General features: G+C 39.9%; 1 protein-coding gene across 1 annotated transcript; it reads right to left on the bottom strand.

Annotated features, from left to right (window-relative positions):
- Nucleotides 1-4,915: 4,915 nt before the first annotated feature.
- Nucleotides 4,916-15,499, bottom strand: OSTC (oligosaccharyltransferase complex non-catalytic subunit). The gene is made up of 4 exons (XM_007191008.3): nucleotides 15,284-15,499; nucleotides 11,524-11,617; nucleotides 9,613-9,810; nucleotides 4,916-5,498 (listed from the first exon to the last, which is right to left on the bottom strand). Exons 1-4 carry the CDS (start codon nucleotides 15,420-15,422, stop codon nucleotides 5,480-5,482), a joined length of 450 nt encoding a protein of 149 aa, XP_007191070.1. The 5' UTR covers nucleotides 15,423-15,499; the 3' UTR covers nucleotides 4,916-5,479.
- Between the last annotated feature and the right edge of the window lie 6,017 nt (nucleotides 15,500-21,516).

Below are 21,516 nucleotides of genomic sequence, written 5' to 3'. Positions count from 1 at the left end.
TCCACGCTTCAACTATATTTATCACACATGCCTGTGTGCACATTTCCACCACTCCCATCCCTGGGGGAAAATGTATAACCTTGCATTAAATAAAACTACAGAGCGTGAAGGGAAGAAGAGCTAAAGACAAGTTCAGAGCTAACATTTCTGGAGCACCTAATACGTTCCAGAGGCTGTGCATTATCTCATTTAATTCTCGGAACTTCCCTATGAGGTAGGTATTGTTACCTTCATTTTACTTAGAGGAAAAAGGCTCAGAGAATCTAAGTAACTTGTCCACGATGACACAGCTGGTAATTGGCAGCGCTGGAATATGACAGCAAATCTGATTGATCCCAAGTCTGAGCTCCTAATAACTCATGGTATCGTCCATCTAGATCCATAGTAACCATTGCTGAGATTCTGATATTAACATGGCTTATGAGAAGGATGTAGCCACCAAAATGGCTCTATCAATTTTAGTATGAGCACCCCAAGCGCAGTACATAATCTTTCGGGGAACTTATTTTTAAAGGAATATAGACAACTTAGAATGCAGGGACAGAGGAATGATCGTAAAGGAATCAGAACCAATGTATCTGAGGCTGAAAAACTGGAAATGATAAGCCTGAAAAAAATGGAAGCTCAGGAGAGGGTTTTACTATTTGAAATGCTTGGTGTCATTACGTAGTGCAGGTAGATATGTCTAAGTATAGACACGAGGACCTGAAACCAATGAACTAAAGAAGACAGAAAATAGCTTTCTAAAAGACAAAGAGGGAATTCCCTGGCAGTGCAGTGGTTAGGACTCAGCACCTTCACTGCTGAGGGCACGGTTTGATCCCTGGTTGGGGAACTAAGATTCCACAAGCTGCGTGGCACAGCCAAATAATAATAATAATAATAATAATAATAAATTTTTAGAAAAAGACCAAGAGATATGAAGATGGAATGGGCTGCCTCTAGAGGTAGAAAGATTCTCATCACTAGCAGGTTCAACAGAAGTTAAAGGAAACCTCATCATAGGTAATGAAATTAGGATTTGAATTGTCTCACATACTTTGTAACAAATCATATGAACGTAATTCCACAAACTTGGCAACAACTGGCCTTTGGGTCATCTTGCGAAGAGAGCTGGACAACTGGTGCAGCAGGGCTGGGGGGTAGGGTAGGGAGGGGTGGCCAAAGGCACGGGTAGGAGGTAGGAGGTAGAGGTAGGAGTTTCCATTCAAGGAGGTGCCCTTAAAAAATTATTGAGTCGAGGAAATTTCCTCTAGAGTGGCTGAAGCTGTCAAGTATCATGATCAAGATAGGTTGGCGGCCATGATTCCTGCTACTGTGAACTAGAGTAATAGAAAGCGGCCAGTTTCATAGAGAGGAGAGCATGAAGCAGACCCACAGAATGCATCAGAAATAAACAGTGGGGTCCTTATAGCCCCATGTTCCCAATCCTGGTACTCCCAATGCTCAGCAACCCTGTCCTGAGTATCATGACACTCCAGCATCCGAATAATTTATCCTGTCTGCTTAAGACAGCTTGAGTGAGTTTCTCACTTGTAATTAAGTCTTAGTACATAAGAAAAACAAGTCAAAGAGATTTAGGGCAAAGTGTATTAGTACTTGAAACATTTAGGCAGATGAGTAGCCATTGTTTCAACAACAAATTAAAGGTTTCCCTCACACCAAGTCTGGATTTAGGTGTTCCTCCCACGTGTTCCTATAGCAGAGAGAATTGGTCTGTTATCGTGTATTCACTAAATTATAAATTCCACAGGAACAGGGGTTGCGTTTTTCTTACCGATGTAACCCAACATCTGGCATTATGTCTTTTATAAGTAAGTATATACTTATTACTACGTTCAAAGACTGATCTGTGTCAGAAAATGGCAGTACAATGGAAACAATTGGTCTGCTTTGCAGAAGACCTGGGTTGTATTTCAAGCTCTGTAACAAGCGAATCTCCATTTACTTACTAACAAAGTGCGGAAATAACCTTTATTCCAGCTTTATACTTCAGGAATGTACTATTTACTAAGAACCTAAGTTACCTCACACTTCCCAATTCAAAGAAACAACAATCAGAGTACAATCTTCCATTTTTAAGCAAGATATATAGGATTTCCTCTCATATTAATCCTATGATATTTTCTTTATAAACCTGTGGTAAACAGAGATGTGCTGCTCAGGTGCCCTTGATGGACTCGCTGCCTAGCTGCAATCAGAGGGGCTCGCTGACGGCCTCCAGTTGTTAGCTCTGTCAGGGTTCACCTCAGCTTTCTAGCCAAGATCGTGCTGATCTCAAGATAGCACCAGGCCAAAGATCTGAAAAGGCAGTGAGCGGTACAAGGGTCTAGCCATTTCCACCCAACGTGTGTCTGACAGGCATTCTTCCCTCTGGAGCTCCCCATTGGGCAGACAGCAACTCTGCCAGCTGCACATCACAGGATGACAGCTTCTCCGGGCTAACTGTGCATCCTCCCCTCTCACTGGAGTTCCTCTCCACTGAACCGTTTTGCACTTCTAACTCCATTGTAGCATCCACCTCCTGGAGAATTCTGTGATAACATCAAAGACTAGCTTGTTTCTAATCTAGGCCGTTAGTTTACTCTCTCATTTATTTAACCACTGCTGCTGTTAATAATGCTTCGCAGGCTTTCTATCAGGCTGCGACATTTTGGCTTAATGTCTCCAAAGCACTTTAAGTCTAGTACAAAGCACTTTAAGTCTAGTACATGTATCATTTATTTAACCGCTGCTGCTGTTAATAATGCTTCGCAGGCTTTCTATCAGGCTGTGACATTTTGGCTTAGTGTTCCCAAAGCACTTTAAGTCTAGTACAAGGTATGATTTTTTTCCTTCACATAAAACATTGCAATTTTACCAGCAAAATTATTTAAATACATTTCATTGTATCTAGTCAAGATACTTTTATTTTACTATAAATACAAAAACCAAACCAAACCAAAACTAATAGTTGTGACATAGAAAAACACACCAAACTTTAACAGCACCATCTGGTGGTGCTTGACAGGAACTGCTCACTGCTCAATCATTCAGGGAAAGACCTCTTGAAACTGTAACACCTTTGTGTTATCTTCTGTCCATCTAGTGTAATTAAGGTTTTAAAATAAGGCCAAATAACGAAAAATATAACTAAAGTTAAATCAAGGCTTTAAAGCTGGTGAATACATACAGGTGTTGTGTTCCTTTTTCAGAGCTCTGGAGTATAGTAACCGCCTCTCCCCACATCTCTCATCACCATAGTACAGACTATTAACTTGCTTTTTTTTTTTTTTTTTTTTAAAGTAGGAGGCCGCGTTCATTTTAATTTTTATTTATTTATTTATTTATGGCTGTGTTGGGTCTTCATTTCTGTGCGAGGGCTTTCTCCAGTTGTGGCAAGCGGGGTCCACTCTTCATCGCGGTGCGCGGGCCTCTCACTGTCGCGGCCTCTCTTGTTGCGGAGCACAGGCTCCAGACGCGCAGGCTCAGTAATTGTGGCTCATGGGCCCAGCCGCTCTGCGGCATGTGGGATCTTCCCAGACCAGGGCTCGAACCCGCGTCCCCTGCATTGGCAGGCAGACTCTCAACCACTGCGCCACCAGGGAAGCCCTAACTTGCTTTTTGTTTGTGGTATTTATCAGTGTCTGAAATTTTATAAACATTTTTTTATCTTTTGATAATTTGGCTTCCCTACAAGGACATAGGCTCTATGAGGACAGAGCCCTTATCTTACTCATCCCTATAATCCTCAGTGCTGCCTGGCATATAATAGGCATATAATATTCAAAACTTTTTGAATAAATAAATGAATCTTGGGCTTCCCTGGTGGCGCAGTGGTTGAGAATCTGCCTGCTAATGCAGGGGACACGGGTTCAAGCCCTGGTGTGGGAAGATCCCACATGCCGCGGAGCAACTAGGCCCGTGAGCCACAACTACCAAGCCTGCGCGTCTGGAGCCTGTGCTCCGCAACAAGCGAGGCCGCGATAGTGAGAGGCCCGCGCACCGCGATGAAGAGTGGTCCCCACCTGCCGCAACTAGAGAAAGCCCTCGCACAGAAACGAAGACCCAACACAGCCATAAATTAATTAATTAATTTAAAAAAAAAAGAAAAAAGAAATGAATCTTTTTAATTTAATGAACAGCTACATTTAGATCAGCCTTGGAATTACGAAAAAAACCCCACCTGAGAGAAAATTTTACTGTAAACTTAGAGATCATGGGGTAAGAATTAAAGAGGCCCTAGAGAAGTGAAGTCCATGGCCAGTTAAGGGAGAACCAAAAGACCTGGCTAGAAGAAATTAGAGGAAGACCAGACTGGTCTACAGATGTTTTTATGTGCTCAAACCTGTGTTAATTACTGCAAATGAATGCCTGAAGGGAACTGTCATCTAACACAATCACATTTAAAACAACACTGACATAAATGTACAGCCTGTGCTTGAATATTTATAGGGATATGGAGTTGCTACCTCACATGGCATCCTGCCAACTACACTTAGAGACTCCAGGCTACCAACAGTAGCTTAAGACAGTCACAAGGGCTTCCCTGGTGGCGCAGTGGTTGAGCATCTGCCTGCTAATGCAGGGGACATGGGTTCGAGCCCTGGCCTGGGAAGATCCCACATGCCGCGGAGCAACTAGGCCCGTGAGCCACAACTACTGAGCCTGCACGTCTGGAGCCTGTGCTCTGCAACAAGAGAGGCCGCGATAGTGAGAGGCCCGCGCACCGCGATGAAGAGTGACCCCCACTTGCCGCAACTAGAGAAAGCCCTCGCACGGAAACGAAGACCCAACACAGCCAAAAATAAAAATAAATAAATAAAAATTTAAAAAATCTCTTAAAAAAAAAAAAAAAAAAAAGACAGTCACAAGATGGGAGTGGATAATTATAGACCAAAGATTAATACAACCAGTTAATCAAAAAACAAATTAAAAAGGTGTTAATTAGAAAAATTATTTATTTCTGCTCCTTTCATACATCTTATTGTTCAGGAAACAGTCTTACATACATATCTGAAATGATGCACTGTCACACACTCTGTTTAAAGGCAAAGCACCACAGGTAAAGCTGATCAGCTGTCCAGAGTTCTCAGCTTATGGGATCTCACTTCCTGATTTCACATTAATTTCTGAAGGTCAGAAGTGTCATCTCCAAAAAATGTTAAGGGGTTTGTAAAAAATAATCACTTTATTCAATATTATAGTTGTAGAAATGAAGTATATTTTCTTTAAGAAATAAAAAAAAGAAGAAAATGCCACTTAACATCGTTGGTATGTCAGTATAGGCCAGCAGGAAAAAATACTGATAAGCTTGTCTCTGATACCAAGAAGACATTCTAGTCCAAGCTATAATACATTTCCTATGTTTTCACTAGATGTTTCTTTTCTGCTGCTTTTCATCCTTTTCCATATTTCATATCAGAGGACTGGTACAGCCTTTAAAACTTCATTAACAGGAGCAAATTCAGTATCCACCGATTTCTTCTCAGAAGGCACTCTAACCCATCAGATAGCCCCTGTAAAAATAAAATTTATAAGCACAAAAAGTGAAAAGGAAGCAACATTTCAAAGTGTCCCAAAGAAATTTTATGATGAATCAAATGACAATGTGAAAATATAATTGTGTGATTCCTCATTATGGTTCTTATTTCAAATCTTGCCCCCCAATAAATACAATACTGGGTCTGGGTTCCATTATCCTTCTCCCTCAAAGGACAAAGTTACAAACCAATATGCTAAACAACAGAGGATGAGAAAAAAAAAAGTAAAGAGAAAAAAATGTTATGTAAAAGTCAAAGAAAGAGCCAGAATCAATTTCCTTTGGACTCTCACAATTGCAACAAACATCACAAACCTTTTTATGGAAAGAAGCTGGTTTAGATTTCCTGAAAACCCTCGTATTACCAAAGGAGAAAGTAGGAGGACCAGGAGCTGTTCACGCCTGGGAGGCGAGCCCTCGTACCCCCTGGAAACAGTGTGCAGAAGCGTCTGCCCTGCACCTGTTTCTTTAGGAAATGACTTGATGGCAGGCAGGGGGCATTAGCTATAGCTGTTGAGCAAGTCAAACTTCACACTGTTCAAATAGGAAATCCTTTCACTAAATGTACAAGTTGGGCCCTGAAATCTCCTTTAAATTAAAGTATTAAAAGTCTGCTTTATAAAGTTCCAAACTTTTTCTTTTGCAATAAATCCTTGCAACCTATTATTTAGGATCTGCAGGATCAAGGAAAAAAATAGAAAGATTGTGTAAAACTATCCACATTAAGAAAGGGTTGAATACACCCTGTCCCCGCTGATGCCTTTAGAACTTCTCTCCTTTTGATCCTGCCTCTAACACGAGTGGGTAAGCCTAACACGAATAGGCAAACGTCACTCAGTTTCCTCATCTATAAAATGGAGTTATGTCAAAGGATTTTAAGGATTATATAAGAGAATCTACTAATACAGTAACTGCTATTCATGGTAATAAGCACTTGATAAACATTAGCTATTATTAGTTCAGTGTCTCAGATTTCTTCATCTTTAAGGTGGGGACAAAAAACTACTTCATAGGGTTGCCTGACACAGAGCAGACACTCAAGAATTTCCTCCCTTCCAGCTCCTGGACTCACCTGACTCCCTTGGGTCTTGGGTCTACATGCAGCCAATGTGATCTCCTTAGAACTCATTTCTCCCTTTCCCTCTGCTGTATCAGCCTGGCCAATCCACACTCTGAGTACAGAGAGAACTTTCACCTCACACAACCAGTCACAACTCTGAGACAACCAATACTTCTCCCCTCCACTTCTCCCCCAAAATTGAATAAAAAATAAAAAGCCTCTTAGTGTATATATCGACTTTGAAGACTGCCTCATAAATTTGCTACTGTAATGCCTGATACTTCACAAAAGGCATACTTTAAGACCTAAGCTTCACAAGCAAAGAATCTGAAAAAGAATAGACATATGTATATATATAACTGAATCACTTTACACCTGTACACCTGAAACTAATACAACATTGTAAATCAACTATATTCCAATACAGAATAAAAATGTTTTTAAAAAGATTAAACCTACAAAAAAATAAGATCTTTGTCAGATAATTCTAACAGCAAGAACAAAAAAAGACCTAAGCTTCACAAGAAAAAAAAGTTCAAGATTTTAAGAAAGTGTCCACTAATATTTGCACCAGTGGAAATTACTCAACAGCTGGCTCACACTATGAAACAAAAGTACTGAGGACCCTTTAGAGACAGCTGCCTGTCATCTGCGTATACTGATAGGTGAACATGCACTTTTGGACACATATCTCTTGATACAGTTATACGTTGTGGTATTCTTCCTTGTAATTAGTATATGACCTATGCTTATGCATCAAATAAAGCCATGTTTTAATATGCAAAATTATATCAGTAGAGAATACATCAGGTCTTTTAAAAAGCATAAATCAGAAAATATAAAGCTAGTAGTACCATTTCACTGCTATTGTTTTCTCCTTTTTAAAGGTACCTCTTGTTAAAGGTGATATCAGATTCTTCGTGAGCGTGCAACCCTGGAAGTTATCATGAAGCATCTTACAGCATAGCCAACCTTTATCTCAGACGTTAGCAACTTATTTGATCTGAAAAAACTTATGGTTACTGATGTTTTTTACTTTTTGCTGTTGCTGCTGTCCCATTTATTATATATCAAACTGCTTATATATGATGGGTCATCAAAGAGAATGTATGCGCAAGAAGACACATCCCTTTCTTGCTGGTGGCACTAACCACACCCCTATCATGTGCAATATGTAGGCTCACAGACCTGGCTCATCATCTCTTTTGGGGCCTGCAAATATTCCAGAAAATGCAACACTGTTGCTTCCCTTATTTTCCCAAACTGTCCATTGTTTCTCCCCACTCCACACTCAAGGTACCAGGCATTAGGAGCTGTAGATGAGAAATCATATCAAAGAGGGGATCATAAAGTCCTTCCTCTTAAAAATTTAAATCTTAGATTTAGCTGCACAGCAAGTTACAGAAAGCAGCAATTTTCTATTTAGGCTATTGTTCTGCTTTGACTATATCTAAATATAATTTACACCCAAAACCCAGAGAGTATACTCTATTTCTTATTTCCTATTGTTATCTTAGTCAACAATCTTGGAAACTGGCCTATAGAATGTGGAAAAGACAAATGTTTACATAAATAATTGCAAATGTAAGACAGAAGCAATCCAGAGAATTAAACACTTTTCAAAACCTTTTTGTAAGTAGTAGATAGCTCTGTTATCCTAAAAGTCAAATGCTCAAGCTAAAAGAAAAACACACAGCCTAAGGAGAAGACCTAAAACCTTAAGGAAGAATGGGAAGCTTAAGCAGAATGAGAACAAATCTGGTGCTATGGACAAAACCAGCTCACTGCTTCTGTTCTGCTCTGTGCCTCCAAAGGTTCTTTCTGTTTTCATTATTTATTTTTAATAGGCTCTTTATCCTCTCTGGGAGCCTCCTCTTTTCCTGTTTTGCTATGAAAAACTTCAGACTCTTCTATTGGTATACCTCTGGCAACAAGGGTAGAACAAAGAGGAACAAAAAGAGGAGGCTGGAGTCCCTGTCCTCGTACAATTTAACAAATGTCCCCAATTTTTCCCAGGACAAAAATAAGAGCCATTGGCAGTCTGATGAAGCCACATGGCCACACAGATATTCAGCTGACAAAGAGCACTGCTCTCTTGTCCCACACTGCAGGGTTAAAATGGGAACATGAGTGCAGGAGAAGTATTTGTGACTTTCTAGAAAGTCTGTCCATTCTACCCCAGATGTGTTATAGATACGGACAGGTTAAGCCATAGAACAAGTGAACTTGTGTAATTCAAACACATTCCTATTTTCCCTTTTACTGTCTCATAATAAAATCAGAAAATATCAGTTTTAAGAAATCAGTACAGCTGACACTTGATGTTTAACATATTCCCTAAAAAATGAATTTTCTAAGAGCTAATCTTGGTATGATATGTTTGCCCAAAGTTCCTGTAGTTACTGATGTATCCATAGGTGAAATCAGAATATAGGGAAATGTGATCAGACTCATCTACATTTAAAATGAAAGATCTCAAACAGAATTATAAAAGTTGCCATAAAACCAATTTATTTTTGTTCTAAAGATAGTGTTCGTTTTCTGAATCAAAATAATCTAATATATATATATGAAATCCTTTCCCCATCTTTTTGGAGAGGCAGTAACTCTCCTTTCCTGTCCAATGCTTAGTGGGTTTTCCTCATATCAATATTCAAAGAGCAACAGCAATTAATGGCTCAAAAGTATTCCTTACTGTTATTATTACTATGGGAATTCCATATGTTACAGATTAACCAAAAAGCCCTTTAGAGAAATGTCTCCTGTCAGTGGTCACTGATGCTACAGCAAAATAACGGGATTTTCTCATGAACATGTATGGAGATAACAGTCAGGAAGACCTATTCGTCTCAATTTTGCTACTAACTATAGCTACAACCTTGAGCAAGTCACAAATTTCTCTGGTTCTCGAAATTTTCATCTGTTTAAATGAGGGTTAAATTAAATCTCCTATGATTTTATGTGATCCAGGTAATTATTTTACCAGTTTGCAAGTTAAGTTGCTGATTACACAAAGTACTTAATAACTTACGGCAGTTTCATTCTCATGAATACTCTAGCCATGAAAAAACTCAATAGGACACAGACGAATCCAATGAATAAAAGGAGAAATCTATTGAGCTTCGGAATGTTTGGTGCATTGGATCGGTCCAGGATTATGAAACCTAAACCTCCCATTGTAAACAGGAAGCTGGATGCGAGTCCTTCCATAATATATTGTCCATTTACTCTGAAAAAGAAAGACCAGAGCAAACAATAAATGAAAATTCCTGGAAAAATAAAAAACTTTTTCCTTAGACTGAAATTCCTATTTCTGCTAAAACATTTTTGTGCTTATTTTTTATTATTACCTTTACAACTATTTTACCATATTTCTGGCTATTCATTTCAATAAATATTTATTGAGAGCCTATTATGTATCAAGCACTATTTAGGTTCTGGGGACACAACAATGAACAAAACAGACATAAATCTATGTCTTCATGGAGCTTATGCTCAAAAAAACCTTTCAAACTTCAACTAACACAACTGCCTATGTAAAATCAATACTCATATATATACATATATTTTTTTTTTTTGGCCATGCTGCACAGCTTGTGGGATTTTCATTCCCGACCAGGGATTGAACCTGGGCCCTCAGCAGTGAGAGCACAAAGTCCTAACAAATGGACCACCAGGGAATTTCCAATACTCATATATTTTAATTATTATCTTAAAAAGCCAACTAATAAAAAAAAAAAAAAAAAAAAAAGCCAACTAATATATGTACATGAACCCTTTACCCAGAACTTTAGTTTTTGAAAATTATGTTATTTAAATTTCGACTATCAATTTCAAATTAATTTTGAATTGGTTAATGTTTCCTGAGCTTTAATAATTAATAAATCTCTTGTTTCAAAGTGAACTTTTTAAAAGCAAGCAAGTTCTTAACTAAGGCTTCATGAACCCCACAAAGATGTCCAGCAATCTATAAACCCTTAAATTTTTGTATATACACGTATCTGATTTTTCTAGGGATGAAGACCTTTCAAATTCTGAGAGCTCATGGACCCCAAAAGGCAAATTTCTCTGTTAAAGATATGATTTATACATAGGCACATATAAAGAAGGTATATATATTTTTGCTAAACTAATTGTTTTAATTGAAAACGCAATACATGCAGCAGTTTCAAAATTCAAACTCAGATGACGAGACAGTGAAACGTCTCCTTGCCATCAAGATCTCCTGTCATCCAGATCCCCTCCACAGAGAATCACAGTAATCTTTCCAGGAATATTCTATGCATGGAATACCACTAACCTAAGTGTAAATACAAACATATAGGTATGTTTAGGTAGACAGTTACCAAGTGGATTGTATAAGGCAATACAACAAGCACTGCTCAGGTGAAACAAACCACGCTGTTTTGGTGTTCAATGCCTACATGGAACTCCCAAGTCTCAAAAATTATTTTTCCTATGTAATAGTATATCCAGGGGTCCACAGATTTATTCTTAAATGACCAGATTGTATATATCTTAGGCTTGCTGGCCATATGGCTTGTATCACACTTAACACAGTAGCTTGAAAGCAGCCATAGATAGTACAGAAACAAATGGGTGTGCCTAATTCCAATAAAGCTTTACTTACAAATAAACAGGTACCTGTGGTTTGCTGACCCCAGAACAGCCTATAAATGAATTTTAAACTGATACCCTCCTTTAAATAAGTGATCATGTCAATCACTGTGAAATATTTTATTTCCTAATAAGTGAATACATAAATAATACACTTCTACTCTTGTTCTTGTCCATTTCCTGCAATCTCTGAATTTAGCATTTTAAAACAGCTATTGTCTAAATACAGATGCACCCAATAGGTTGCACTGTGTCTTTAAATAAGCAGGCATGCCTCAGTAATCTCCCTTCCCACCACCAAATCAGTCAAAATGATATCTTTTACCTGTAGGCCAAGAAAGCTACTGGTCTCTGATGCCCGTGTTCATCAGTCATGGAGCCGACACTTGGAGGTTCGACGATAACATCATAAATGATTCCTAAATGGAAGACAACAACATAGATTAGATCAGATTCCTAATTTTAAAATAGATTTAGAGTTTTTATCTGTCTCTAAAGGTTCATTTATATTTCAATAGGACTGCTTTGATGTATTATTATAATCAAATGAGGCCCAGCTTACCTCCTAAACTTCAGATAAACCAGAATTTATCTTCAGAAATTCAACTCAGTATTTTAGAATGACTTGCAAAACATAAAAGAAATTCATTCAGTATTGTTTCAAACTCAAGAATGACTCCACAATAAAGCAGGTTTAACATTAAAGGCCATTTTTAGTTCAAGAAAATGTTCCAAATATACTTGGATTTGTTTCTTTAAATTAAGAGGTAACTAGAGAAACTTTCTTGCTTAAAAGTAAAATGAGACATTTTAAAATCACACCATTAGGCAGACTGGCACTACTAGAGATTCACAATCATTAATGTTAATATCCATCATTATGTCATAATGTCATCATGATCATTTACGCTAATGTCCATCAACACTGTTTCTCAAATCTCCCACTGTCAACGTCTCCTCTTTATCTTCACTGTTTTCCATCATCCCCGCCTCCAGCTTTTCTTAAGCACAGTAAGACTGTCTCCCTCACCTTTGACTAACAAAACGATCACTTGGGAATTCCCTAACTCACCCCCGCCCCCCCAAGCCAAATCTACAAACTGGAACCTGCATCCATCCTCACCTCCGGAATTCCCTCCAGCTACAACAGAGGAAGAGTCCCTCCTCCTATCACCATGGGATCCCTTTTGCAATAATAAGGACTCCGTCCCCCATTTCAGAGACTTTGCTCCATGGGCTACCTCTTCTCTTTCCTGTATTTTCAACCTCTTGTTCCCTACATCAACTTTCCCTTGACACCAGATCCTCCTAGTTAACATTCTACTTCTATGCTTCCTTTTTGAAAGGGGGCCAGGCTTCCTTCTGGAGGAAAAAAAAAAAAAAAAAGGTTAACTCTCTGTCTCCACTTCCTCACTTATCCTTCATTTTTCAGCTCACTCCAATCTGGCTTCTGCCACCACTGATATTACTCTTGCTCAGGTGGCTAATGGCCTCCATGTTGTCAAATTCAAAGGACACTTTTCAGTTCTCATATTAGGAGGTCTAGCAGTCCTTGATCCAGTTTACTAAATCCATTTTCTTGGGGTAAAAAGATGGCTTCTCATGGCTGCCGTGACACTCCTGTCCGTGTTTTCTTGCTACCTCTCTAGCTGAGCCTCCTCTGCTATAAAACCACTAAACGTTCGGAGTTCCTTAGGGCTCGATCCACTATCCTCTTCTTTGTCTACCTTCTCTCTCCAACTGAACTTACCCCTTCCCAGGGCTTTACTATGCTAATGATTCTCAATGTGCCAACACCTACCGGATCACGTTAGCACTATTAAAATTAGATGTAAGCTCCCTAAGAATAGAAACTCTATGTTCTTCAATATCTGGCTTATGGAAGGAGTTCAGAAAACATTTGTTATTGACTAATTTCAACACAAACCTCTTTTCTCAGTTCTAGACTCCTATCTGCAAACTTGACATATCCAACTAATTATATTTGGTTATGTCCAACTATTATATATCCCAAAATGACCTCTGGGTTCACCATTCCCAACCAAAAAAACTTCATTTCTTTAGTCTCAGAAAATGACATTTCCACCTACTTGGTGCTCAAGCTAGACACCAGGAAAATTCCTTCACATGTCATTCTCCCCCCCACATCCAATCAATCATCATCAAGATCCACTGAATCTACTTCCAAAATATCTTTCATTATACATTCCTCCATCTCTAGTGCCACCAACCTTGTCTACTCTAAGTCAACTACAAAACCCACCTAATTGGTCTCTCAGTCCCGCATTTGTCCATACTTTTCCCTCTGCCTAGATATTCTTTCCCCCAATCTTTCAAATTTTGGCTAACATGTCATTTCCTCAGAAACCACATTCTAATGTAAATGATGTTCCTAACTCTGATTGTTTTCGCATAATCTCTTGTTCTTTTCCTTCAATGCACTCATGGCAATTTGCAGTGGAAAAAATAACGTAATGGAGAAAGATTTATGTGATATTTAACGTATCTCAACCAATGACATTATAAGCTTCAGGAGGGCAGGGCCCTTATCTGTTTCATTCATTGTTGCCTCCAGTACCTAATGCCTGGAACTTAACAGGAACTCAATACATTATTTGATGAATATTTCTCAGCAATAAATATTGTTTATTTATAAAGGTACACTCCGTTTCTAGAAGACTCCTTTCCAGTGGCAAAACCGATTCCTTGTATGAGACAGCTCATGGCCTTAGCCACTAAAAGGTGTCCTTTCACTTTCCCCCAGAAATTAGGGCAAAGAATCTCCCCATTACAAATATAGATGGAAAAAGTGGCCAGAATGAAAACTGTGAGGCTCCCAGCAAAGGCCCTGGCTCCAAGGGAGGTAAGGGTTACAGGAAAGATTTCCAGCAGATGAAGCCTTACTAAAAAAAAAAAAAAAATGCCACATGCATTTTAAATTTTGTTTATTCAGTCCAGCACCTATTAATGTGCTGAGCAAATGTGAATGCTAATGCAATGCTAGGACAGTATCTTACCAACATAAAAAATATTTTAAACGTAATTTATTTAAATGAACATAAGTTAACTGTCACTATTCTAGATTTGGGAGGAGGGTAAATCCAAAGGTTCATCCTAGAACTAAGCCTGCATAATTTCAGATACTTCCCTCTTCAGCGCCAACTATTCTCACAAAACATCTATGAAAATGAAGATGTCTGACTATTCCCTTCAAAATAGAACCAGCTGCTCTTGCTGTCCCTAATCTGTGGAGCTTTAGTTTTATCATTTCCAAATCAAGTACCCCACTTCCCAAAATCTAAAAGTGCAGTAGCAGTGTTGAGTAAATCATGGAACTGCGGCTTGAAAGGGTGGTAGCTATGAAAAGACTGTAGCCGGATTGCCAACTCACCACTATACAAAGCGACGCCCCTTTTGCAAAGGACAGGATAAAATGATAACGCAGTGTTCAACGGTAATGCTATTTTCCTTATTCTTTAAATTTTCAACTTCCGCTCTCTCAAATACGCGATACCTTCTGCAAATCTATCTCCAATCTCAAATATTTATCAAAACTGTGGTTTCGAAAGATTACATTCATATTTACTGTTGATCGGGGCAAAGGCAACACCGAACCCTTAGGTTTGAGCTAACAAACCTAAAGGCTGTCAAATCTCTTCCAAAGTTCCAGGGACCGTAGACAAAGAGAAGGTAAAAGTCCCACACCCTCCTGACCAACCGTGGAAGTAGAATGGGCCAAAAGAGATTTTCCCAGAGCCTTTGTCAAATAACTCACGGCATGCAATAAAAAGAGCAACAATCTGGGCTTGAAAAATATATTATTCGGCTCGGACCGCCTGGCTAAGAGGTCAGGAGACGGAAGGCATTGGGAGCGAGAAAGGAGTCCCCTCAAGATACAGGACCGGGCGTGAGGGCAAATAAACCTTTGGGCCGTTAATACTCGGGACCCCAGAGTTTCCCTCCACCCTCGGAAAAGATCGAGAGGAGAGCGATGCTTTCCCGGGCTGAGAGCGGAACACATGCGCCCCCGCGGCGGGCCGGCTCCCCGCGCCTCAGCGCCTCTCGGGCCCCAGGCAGGCCGTTACCTCCGGTGATGAGGAAGTAAGACACCACCACCAGAGCGTACACCGTCATGGCCGACGGCATATGCACCCAGGGCGGCTTCTTCAGCTTCAGGTTGGGACATTCGAGCACTAAGAACGGGACTCGGTACAAACTCTCCATGTTGGTGGCGGCAGGGGCAGCGGTCGGCCGCCAATCCCACACGCCCCCCGGGAACAGGCCCGCCCGCTCTTCCCCCAGCGCGTGCGCGGGGAAGGGAACGGCAGGTCCGCAACGCTCGGAGGCAGTGTTTACACCCATGGAAGAAAAGAAGAAACTATAAAAACGATAAGTGACATGACTTAAAAGTATGTATTATTGAGTCTTGTAAAGCATAAATTTGAGTAAGAAGCTCAGTTATAACCAATGAATAAACAGGTGATTTCTGTACCTTCAAGGACCTGCAGGCCTTCAGACGTGGCCAAGCCGGAGCAGCAGAAGGACCAGGATCGATCTGAGCCCCTCCCACTTGCTGATGCTGGGGATTTGGAAGCTGATTGGACGGAGGACGCTGTAAGTTCCCAGAGCCAGAGGATGAATGGGGACGTTTGGAAAGCTCTGCCTTTTTTACTAGCAGGTTTTTCAAGAGCTTGAGAAAGTCCTACGTTGCTGAGCTTTTACTTCCTGATGTAGCAGTGGTGACAGTAGTAATAATTGTTACTAATAATTGTTAAATTAATGTATTATAAAATTAAAAATACGTATCTAGTTTAGATCTATCACAAAGGTCAAGAGGACATCTCCACAGGATGTCTAAAGCGAATACCTTGACGTGACCAAAATACTATTTTAAATAACCAGTGTCCTCTGCTATTTTCGTAAATGCTAAAATCTTTCAGGCCGAAAATCTTGAAATCGTCCTGATTTCTCTCTGTTTTAAACCTCCGTATCCAAAGTATTAGCAGATCTTTTTGGTTGTACTATCAAAAATATCTTTAATTTATCCACTTTTCTCCATTCCATATTTACCACCCTAGTGGAAGCCACCATCATCTCTTGCCTGGGCTATGTTTACAATCCAAGTGGATGAAAATATTTGATGGAGAATTTGTCTTTGGGATGGACTAGATGGCCTAAAAAGTTTTTTTTGTTTGTTTAGTTTTTGTTTTTTATATACTCTCTTAAGATACTGCTAATACCTATTTTCTTTTGGAATAAGAGTTCAAAGTGACTGATTATATAAATCCAGGAGAGACCGATACCTTTATAATTGAGCCAATATTTTTATGGTTTTTGTTTGTTACTGAGCTCATGGTGTTTTACAGGATGGCGTGCATTGGTTCTGCACTTTAGTGACTCGATTACTGAGAAATTGTTTAAATACCACAGCAGTAAAAATATTTATAAAACATTGCAGCATCTAACTCTAAATACAGATGAGGCTTGCTGCTCTTATTGTTTAATAGTGAGAGTCTCCCCCTGAGTCTTACTCAGTGTGTATTAAGGGAGGGATGTTAATCTTAGATTATGAGAGGGTCACTAATAACACCAGTAATAAAGGGTGTTTACACCAGAACCAGCATTTACACATAGGAAGTTTTTCTGGGGACTATAAAGCAGAATATTTCTGAAATTCCCATAGTTATATAAACAAGGGAAACTTTGGAACAATTAAAAATATGTTGCCTGGAGAAAATAAGGAAAAACATAGAAATTAAAAGTTTTTAAGCTTCCTGGGACTTCCCTGGTGGCGCAGTGGTTAAGAATCCGCCTGCCAAGGCAGGGGACACGGGTTCGAGCCCTGGTCGAGGAAGACCCCACATGCCGTGGAGCAACTAACCCCGTGTGCCACAACTCCTGAGCCTGTGCTCTGGAGCCCACGAGCCACAACTACTGAGCCCACGTGCCACAACTACTGAAGCCTGTGCACCTAGAGTCCATGCTCCGCAACAAGAGAAGCCACCACAATGAGAAGCTTGCACACCACAACGAAGAGTAGCCCCCACTCGCCCCAACTAGAGAAAGCCCGCATGCAGCAACGAAGACGCAATGCAGCCAAAAATAAATAAAATAAAATAAATACATTTATTAAAAAAGTTTTTAAGCTTCCTTTATATCTTCAGAAAGGAAACTAACATTTTTTAAATTATTCTTTTTTTTAATGTATTTATTTTATTTTATTTTTGGCTGTGCTGGGTCCTTGTTGCTGTGCGTGGGCTTTCTCTAGTTGTGGCGAGCAGGGTCTACTCTTCGTTGTGGTGCGCGGGCTTCTCACTGAGGTGGCTTCTCTTGTTGCCGAGCACCGGCTCTAGGCATGCGGGCTTCAGTAGTTGTGGCTCGCGGGTTCTAGAGCGCAGGCTCAGTAGTTGCGGCGCACGGGCTTAGTTGCTCCGCGGCATGTGGGATCTTCCCACACCAGGGCTCGAACCCGTGTGCCCTGCACTGGCAGGCAGATTCTTAACCACTGCGCCACCAGGGAAGCCCAGGAAACTAACATTAATTAACCACCTCTTGGCAGATATATTATGTTGTCATTTATGTTAGTTCTTGTTTACGCTTCATGGCAATTCTATTAGGTAATTACTAATGTCACCACTTTACATATGACAAAACTGAAGCTTGGGAAGTAAAACAAACTCAAAAAGTATATTCTGTGATTGGATGAGAACTAAAGGCAATTGCCCTAAATATAAAACAAATTTAAGATGTTTAAGATGAGACAAGTTTATATAATTATCCTTCCTCTTATATATTCTGGGGCCAAATAATTCCATATACATTGTAGAAAAAACACAGAAGTTTTAAAAAATATAAATTTACTAATAAAAAATAAAACTGCCAAGTCAGAACACATCACATTCATCTATATATCGAATTATTACTGTTACTTCTTTACTCTGTTCTGAAAGGTAAGTTTGTTCCAGGAACCAATTCATTATTTTTTTTAACATCTTAAACTTTCAAGTATTTTCCAACTTGAGTTTGTAATGTTATACAAGCCAGGTAAAAAAGAAATCTTTCATGAGTAAAATTTGCACATCTGTTACCATCTGTGTCCTAACCAACAATCTTCCTATAGAAAATGTTTTGTTTAAACACAACATAAACTTTGTAACTGAAAACCAAACAAATAATGAATATAAGCATGGGCATTAGAGCATGCCCTTAAATAAGCAGAATCTTATTCAGCGGGGGGGGGGGGGGGCTATTGTATGTAAATGAAGAAAGGACAAATGTTGGAAGAAACAAATACTTAGAATTTTATGGGGACTTCCCTGGTGATCCAGTGGTTAAGAATCCGCCTTCCAATGCAGGCGACGTGGATTCGATCCCTCGTCCGGGAAGTAAGATGCCACATGCCGCGGGGCAATTAAGCCCAAGCGCCATAACTACTGAGCCCGTGCACCACAAACTACAGAGCCCACGCACTCTGGAGCCCGTGCACCACAACTAGAGAGACAAAACCCGCACGCCACAACTAGAGAGAAGCCTGCACGCTGCAACGAAAATTTCCGCATGCAGCAACGAAGACCCCACAACCAAGACCCGACACAGCCAAAAATAATATAAAATTTAAAAAGAAAAGAAAAAACCATTATGTACAGTAGAGCCTATCATTTTAAGCTACATATAAAAGCAAAAATGACAAATTTTTACTGTGCACAATCAAATCTAAACTCAAGGAAAAAAGGAGCATGTTTAATGTAGAAAGTCGTACTAAAAAGCCTTGAAGTCAGGAATGGCTCTGCCAGTCAAAGAGAAGGGAAACCCTACAAATAAGTTTTTAACTAAATTCTAAACAAACCAGAGCTACCAAGGCTATTAATACTACTTACTTCAGTTTGACTTTAGTTTATTTAAATATGTACTAGAGAGGAAATTAGTAGCTTTGTGTTTGTCAGATAATAATACACAATTTTATCCTAGATTTACTTCCAAAGACATTTTGCAGTTGAGGTGACAATCCCTTTGAACTACGCTCTTTCCCTCTGGGTTCTGCATATGCAAGAGTCTGTTTATTTCCCCAGCTCAACAAGTATTTATTGAGGATAACTTTATGCCAGTCACTGTGTGAGGCACTATGATGTCTCATGATCTATACAAACTCTTTCTAATGTGATATGAATTGTGGATTTTGTTATTTCTGTCATTGTTTTAAACTTTGAAAATCAAAATTTGCAAGTAAAATATAGGTACATGCCCATTGTAACAACAGAGACACACATGGAACAATTTCCTTTCATCACTGCTCTCATTTTCGTTTTCCTTCCAGAGGTAACGAGGCCCCTGGGATTAGTTCTGGACTGCACAATTGGAGTAAATGCACTCAGGTCTGGAATAATCCCCACCTTGGTTTCTGACCCACAGAGTGAGGGCTCTAATGGTAGGAAAGGCTAAGTGGAACCAATAGAACTGCCTTTACATTCCAAAACAATAAATCAGAAGTGACTGCAGAGATTGATGTCACCATCAAGGACTTGAAAGATGCAGAGTGGGAATGCCTACCACATTCCATTCAGTTAGCCAATTTGGCCCTTTTAAGGAAAGATGGATCTTGGAGAACAACAATGAATGAATGTAAACTTAATCATGCGGTGCCTCCAATTACAGCTGCTGTTCCACATGGGGCTTCATTGCTGGAGCACGTCACATCCCCTGACACCTGTTAGGTGGCTATTGAGCTGTCAAATGCTTTTTGATCTATACATTGGTAAAGGCCATCAGAAGAAGTTTGTTTTCAACTGGCAGGGTCAGCAATACACATTCACAGCCCTATCTTGGGACCATGTCAAATTTCCAACCCTATGTCCTAATCTGATTTTCAGGAACTTTTTTTTATTGCCTTTTCATTTGTAGACTATATGCCATTGCATTGATGATATGATGATTGGACCTAGTGATCTAAGTAGCAACAACACTAGTTACGTTGGTAAGACACACGCGTGATAGAGAATGTAAAACAAGCACAATAAAACGTCAGGGGCTTCTCATTGAAATTTCTAAGGGTCTAGTAATTTATAACACGTGAGATATTCCTTCCAAGGTAAAGGATAGTTGCTACACTGATTCCTCCTTCCACTAAGAAAGATGCATAATGAATGCTTAGGGAACTACTTAGGATTTTGGAGGCAACATATACCTCATTTGGTCATGTTATTCCAATTTATTTAGTGAGTAATCCAGTAAGTTGCTAGTTTTGAGTAGGACCCAGAACCGGCTAAGGCTATGCAACAAGCCTAGCCAGCCAAGCAAACTGCTCTGTCACTTGGGCCATATGACTCAGCAGATCCAATATCATTTGTGATGTCTGTGGCAGATAGGGATGCTCTATGAAGCTTTTGACACGTCCCTTGAGGTGCATCACATTATGGAGTGCTAAGAGTTTTAGAATAAACTTATGCCATCCTCCGCAGATAAATAATTTACTTTGAGAAATAGCTTCTGGCTTGCCAGTGGGTGTTAGTGGAGACTAAGCTATTGACCATGGGCAATAAGTCACCATAAAACCTGCACCAGCCATCACCAATTTGGCATTGTCTGACCTATCAACTTATAAATGTGGGTACCCACAGCAGCACTCAATCAACAAATGAAAGTGTTATGCAGGAGATCAGGCTTGAGTAGGTCCTGAAGGTACCTGTAAGTTGCATGAGAAACATTCTAGATCCACATGACCCACATTCCTGCCACATTGCCTCTTCTCTCTCAGCCTGTACACATGGCATTATGGAGAGTGCTCTATGACCAGTTAACTGAAGAAGAAAACACTGGGGACTGTTTTACAGATAGTTCTGCACAATGTGCTGGCACTACCTGAAAGTAAATGGCTTTGCACTACAGCCTCCCTTGAAGCAAGTGATGAGGGGAAATCTTCCCAATGGGCAGAATGTTAGCACTGTACTTGGTTGTTCATTTTGCCTGGAAGGAGTGATGGCCAGAGTTGCAGGTCTGTAGCGATTCATGGGCAGTGGCTAATCATTTGGCTGAATGGATGGCCAGGGAATTAGAAGGAATACAATTGGAAAGTTATTAAGGAAGTCTGGAGGAGAGGCATATGGATAAACCTCTCTGCATAGCTATGAAGTGTGAAGATATTTGTACCCCATGTGACTATGCATCAAAGAGCAACCTATGTAGGGAATGACATTCATAATCAGGTGGATAAGAGACTCATCCTGTGGACATCAGTCACCCTCTTTCCCCAGTCACTGTTGTCCTTGCCCAGCAAGTCCACAAACAAAGGGCCCTGGCAACAGGGATGCAGGTTATGCATGGA

The sequence above is a fragment of the Balaenoptera acutorostrata genome, chromosome 5, assembly GCF_949987535.1.
Source record: "Balaenoptera acutorostrata chromosome 5, mBalAcu1.1, whole genome shotgun sequence".
Taxonomy (NCBI): Eukaryota; Metazoa; Chordata; class Mammalia; order Artiodactyla; family Balaenopteridae; genus Balaenoptera; species Balaenoptera acutorostrata.
This window is presented reverse-complemented; position numbering and strand designations above follow the sequence as displayed.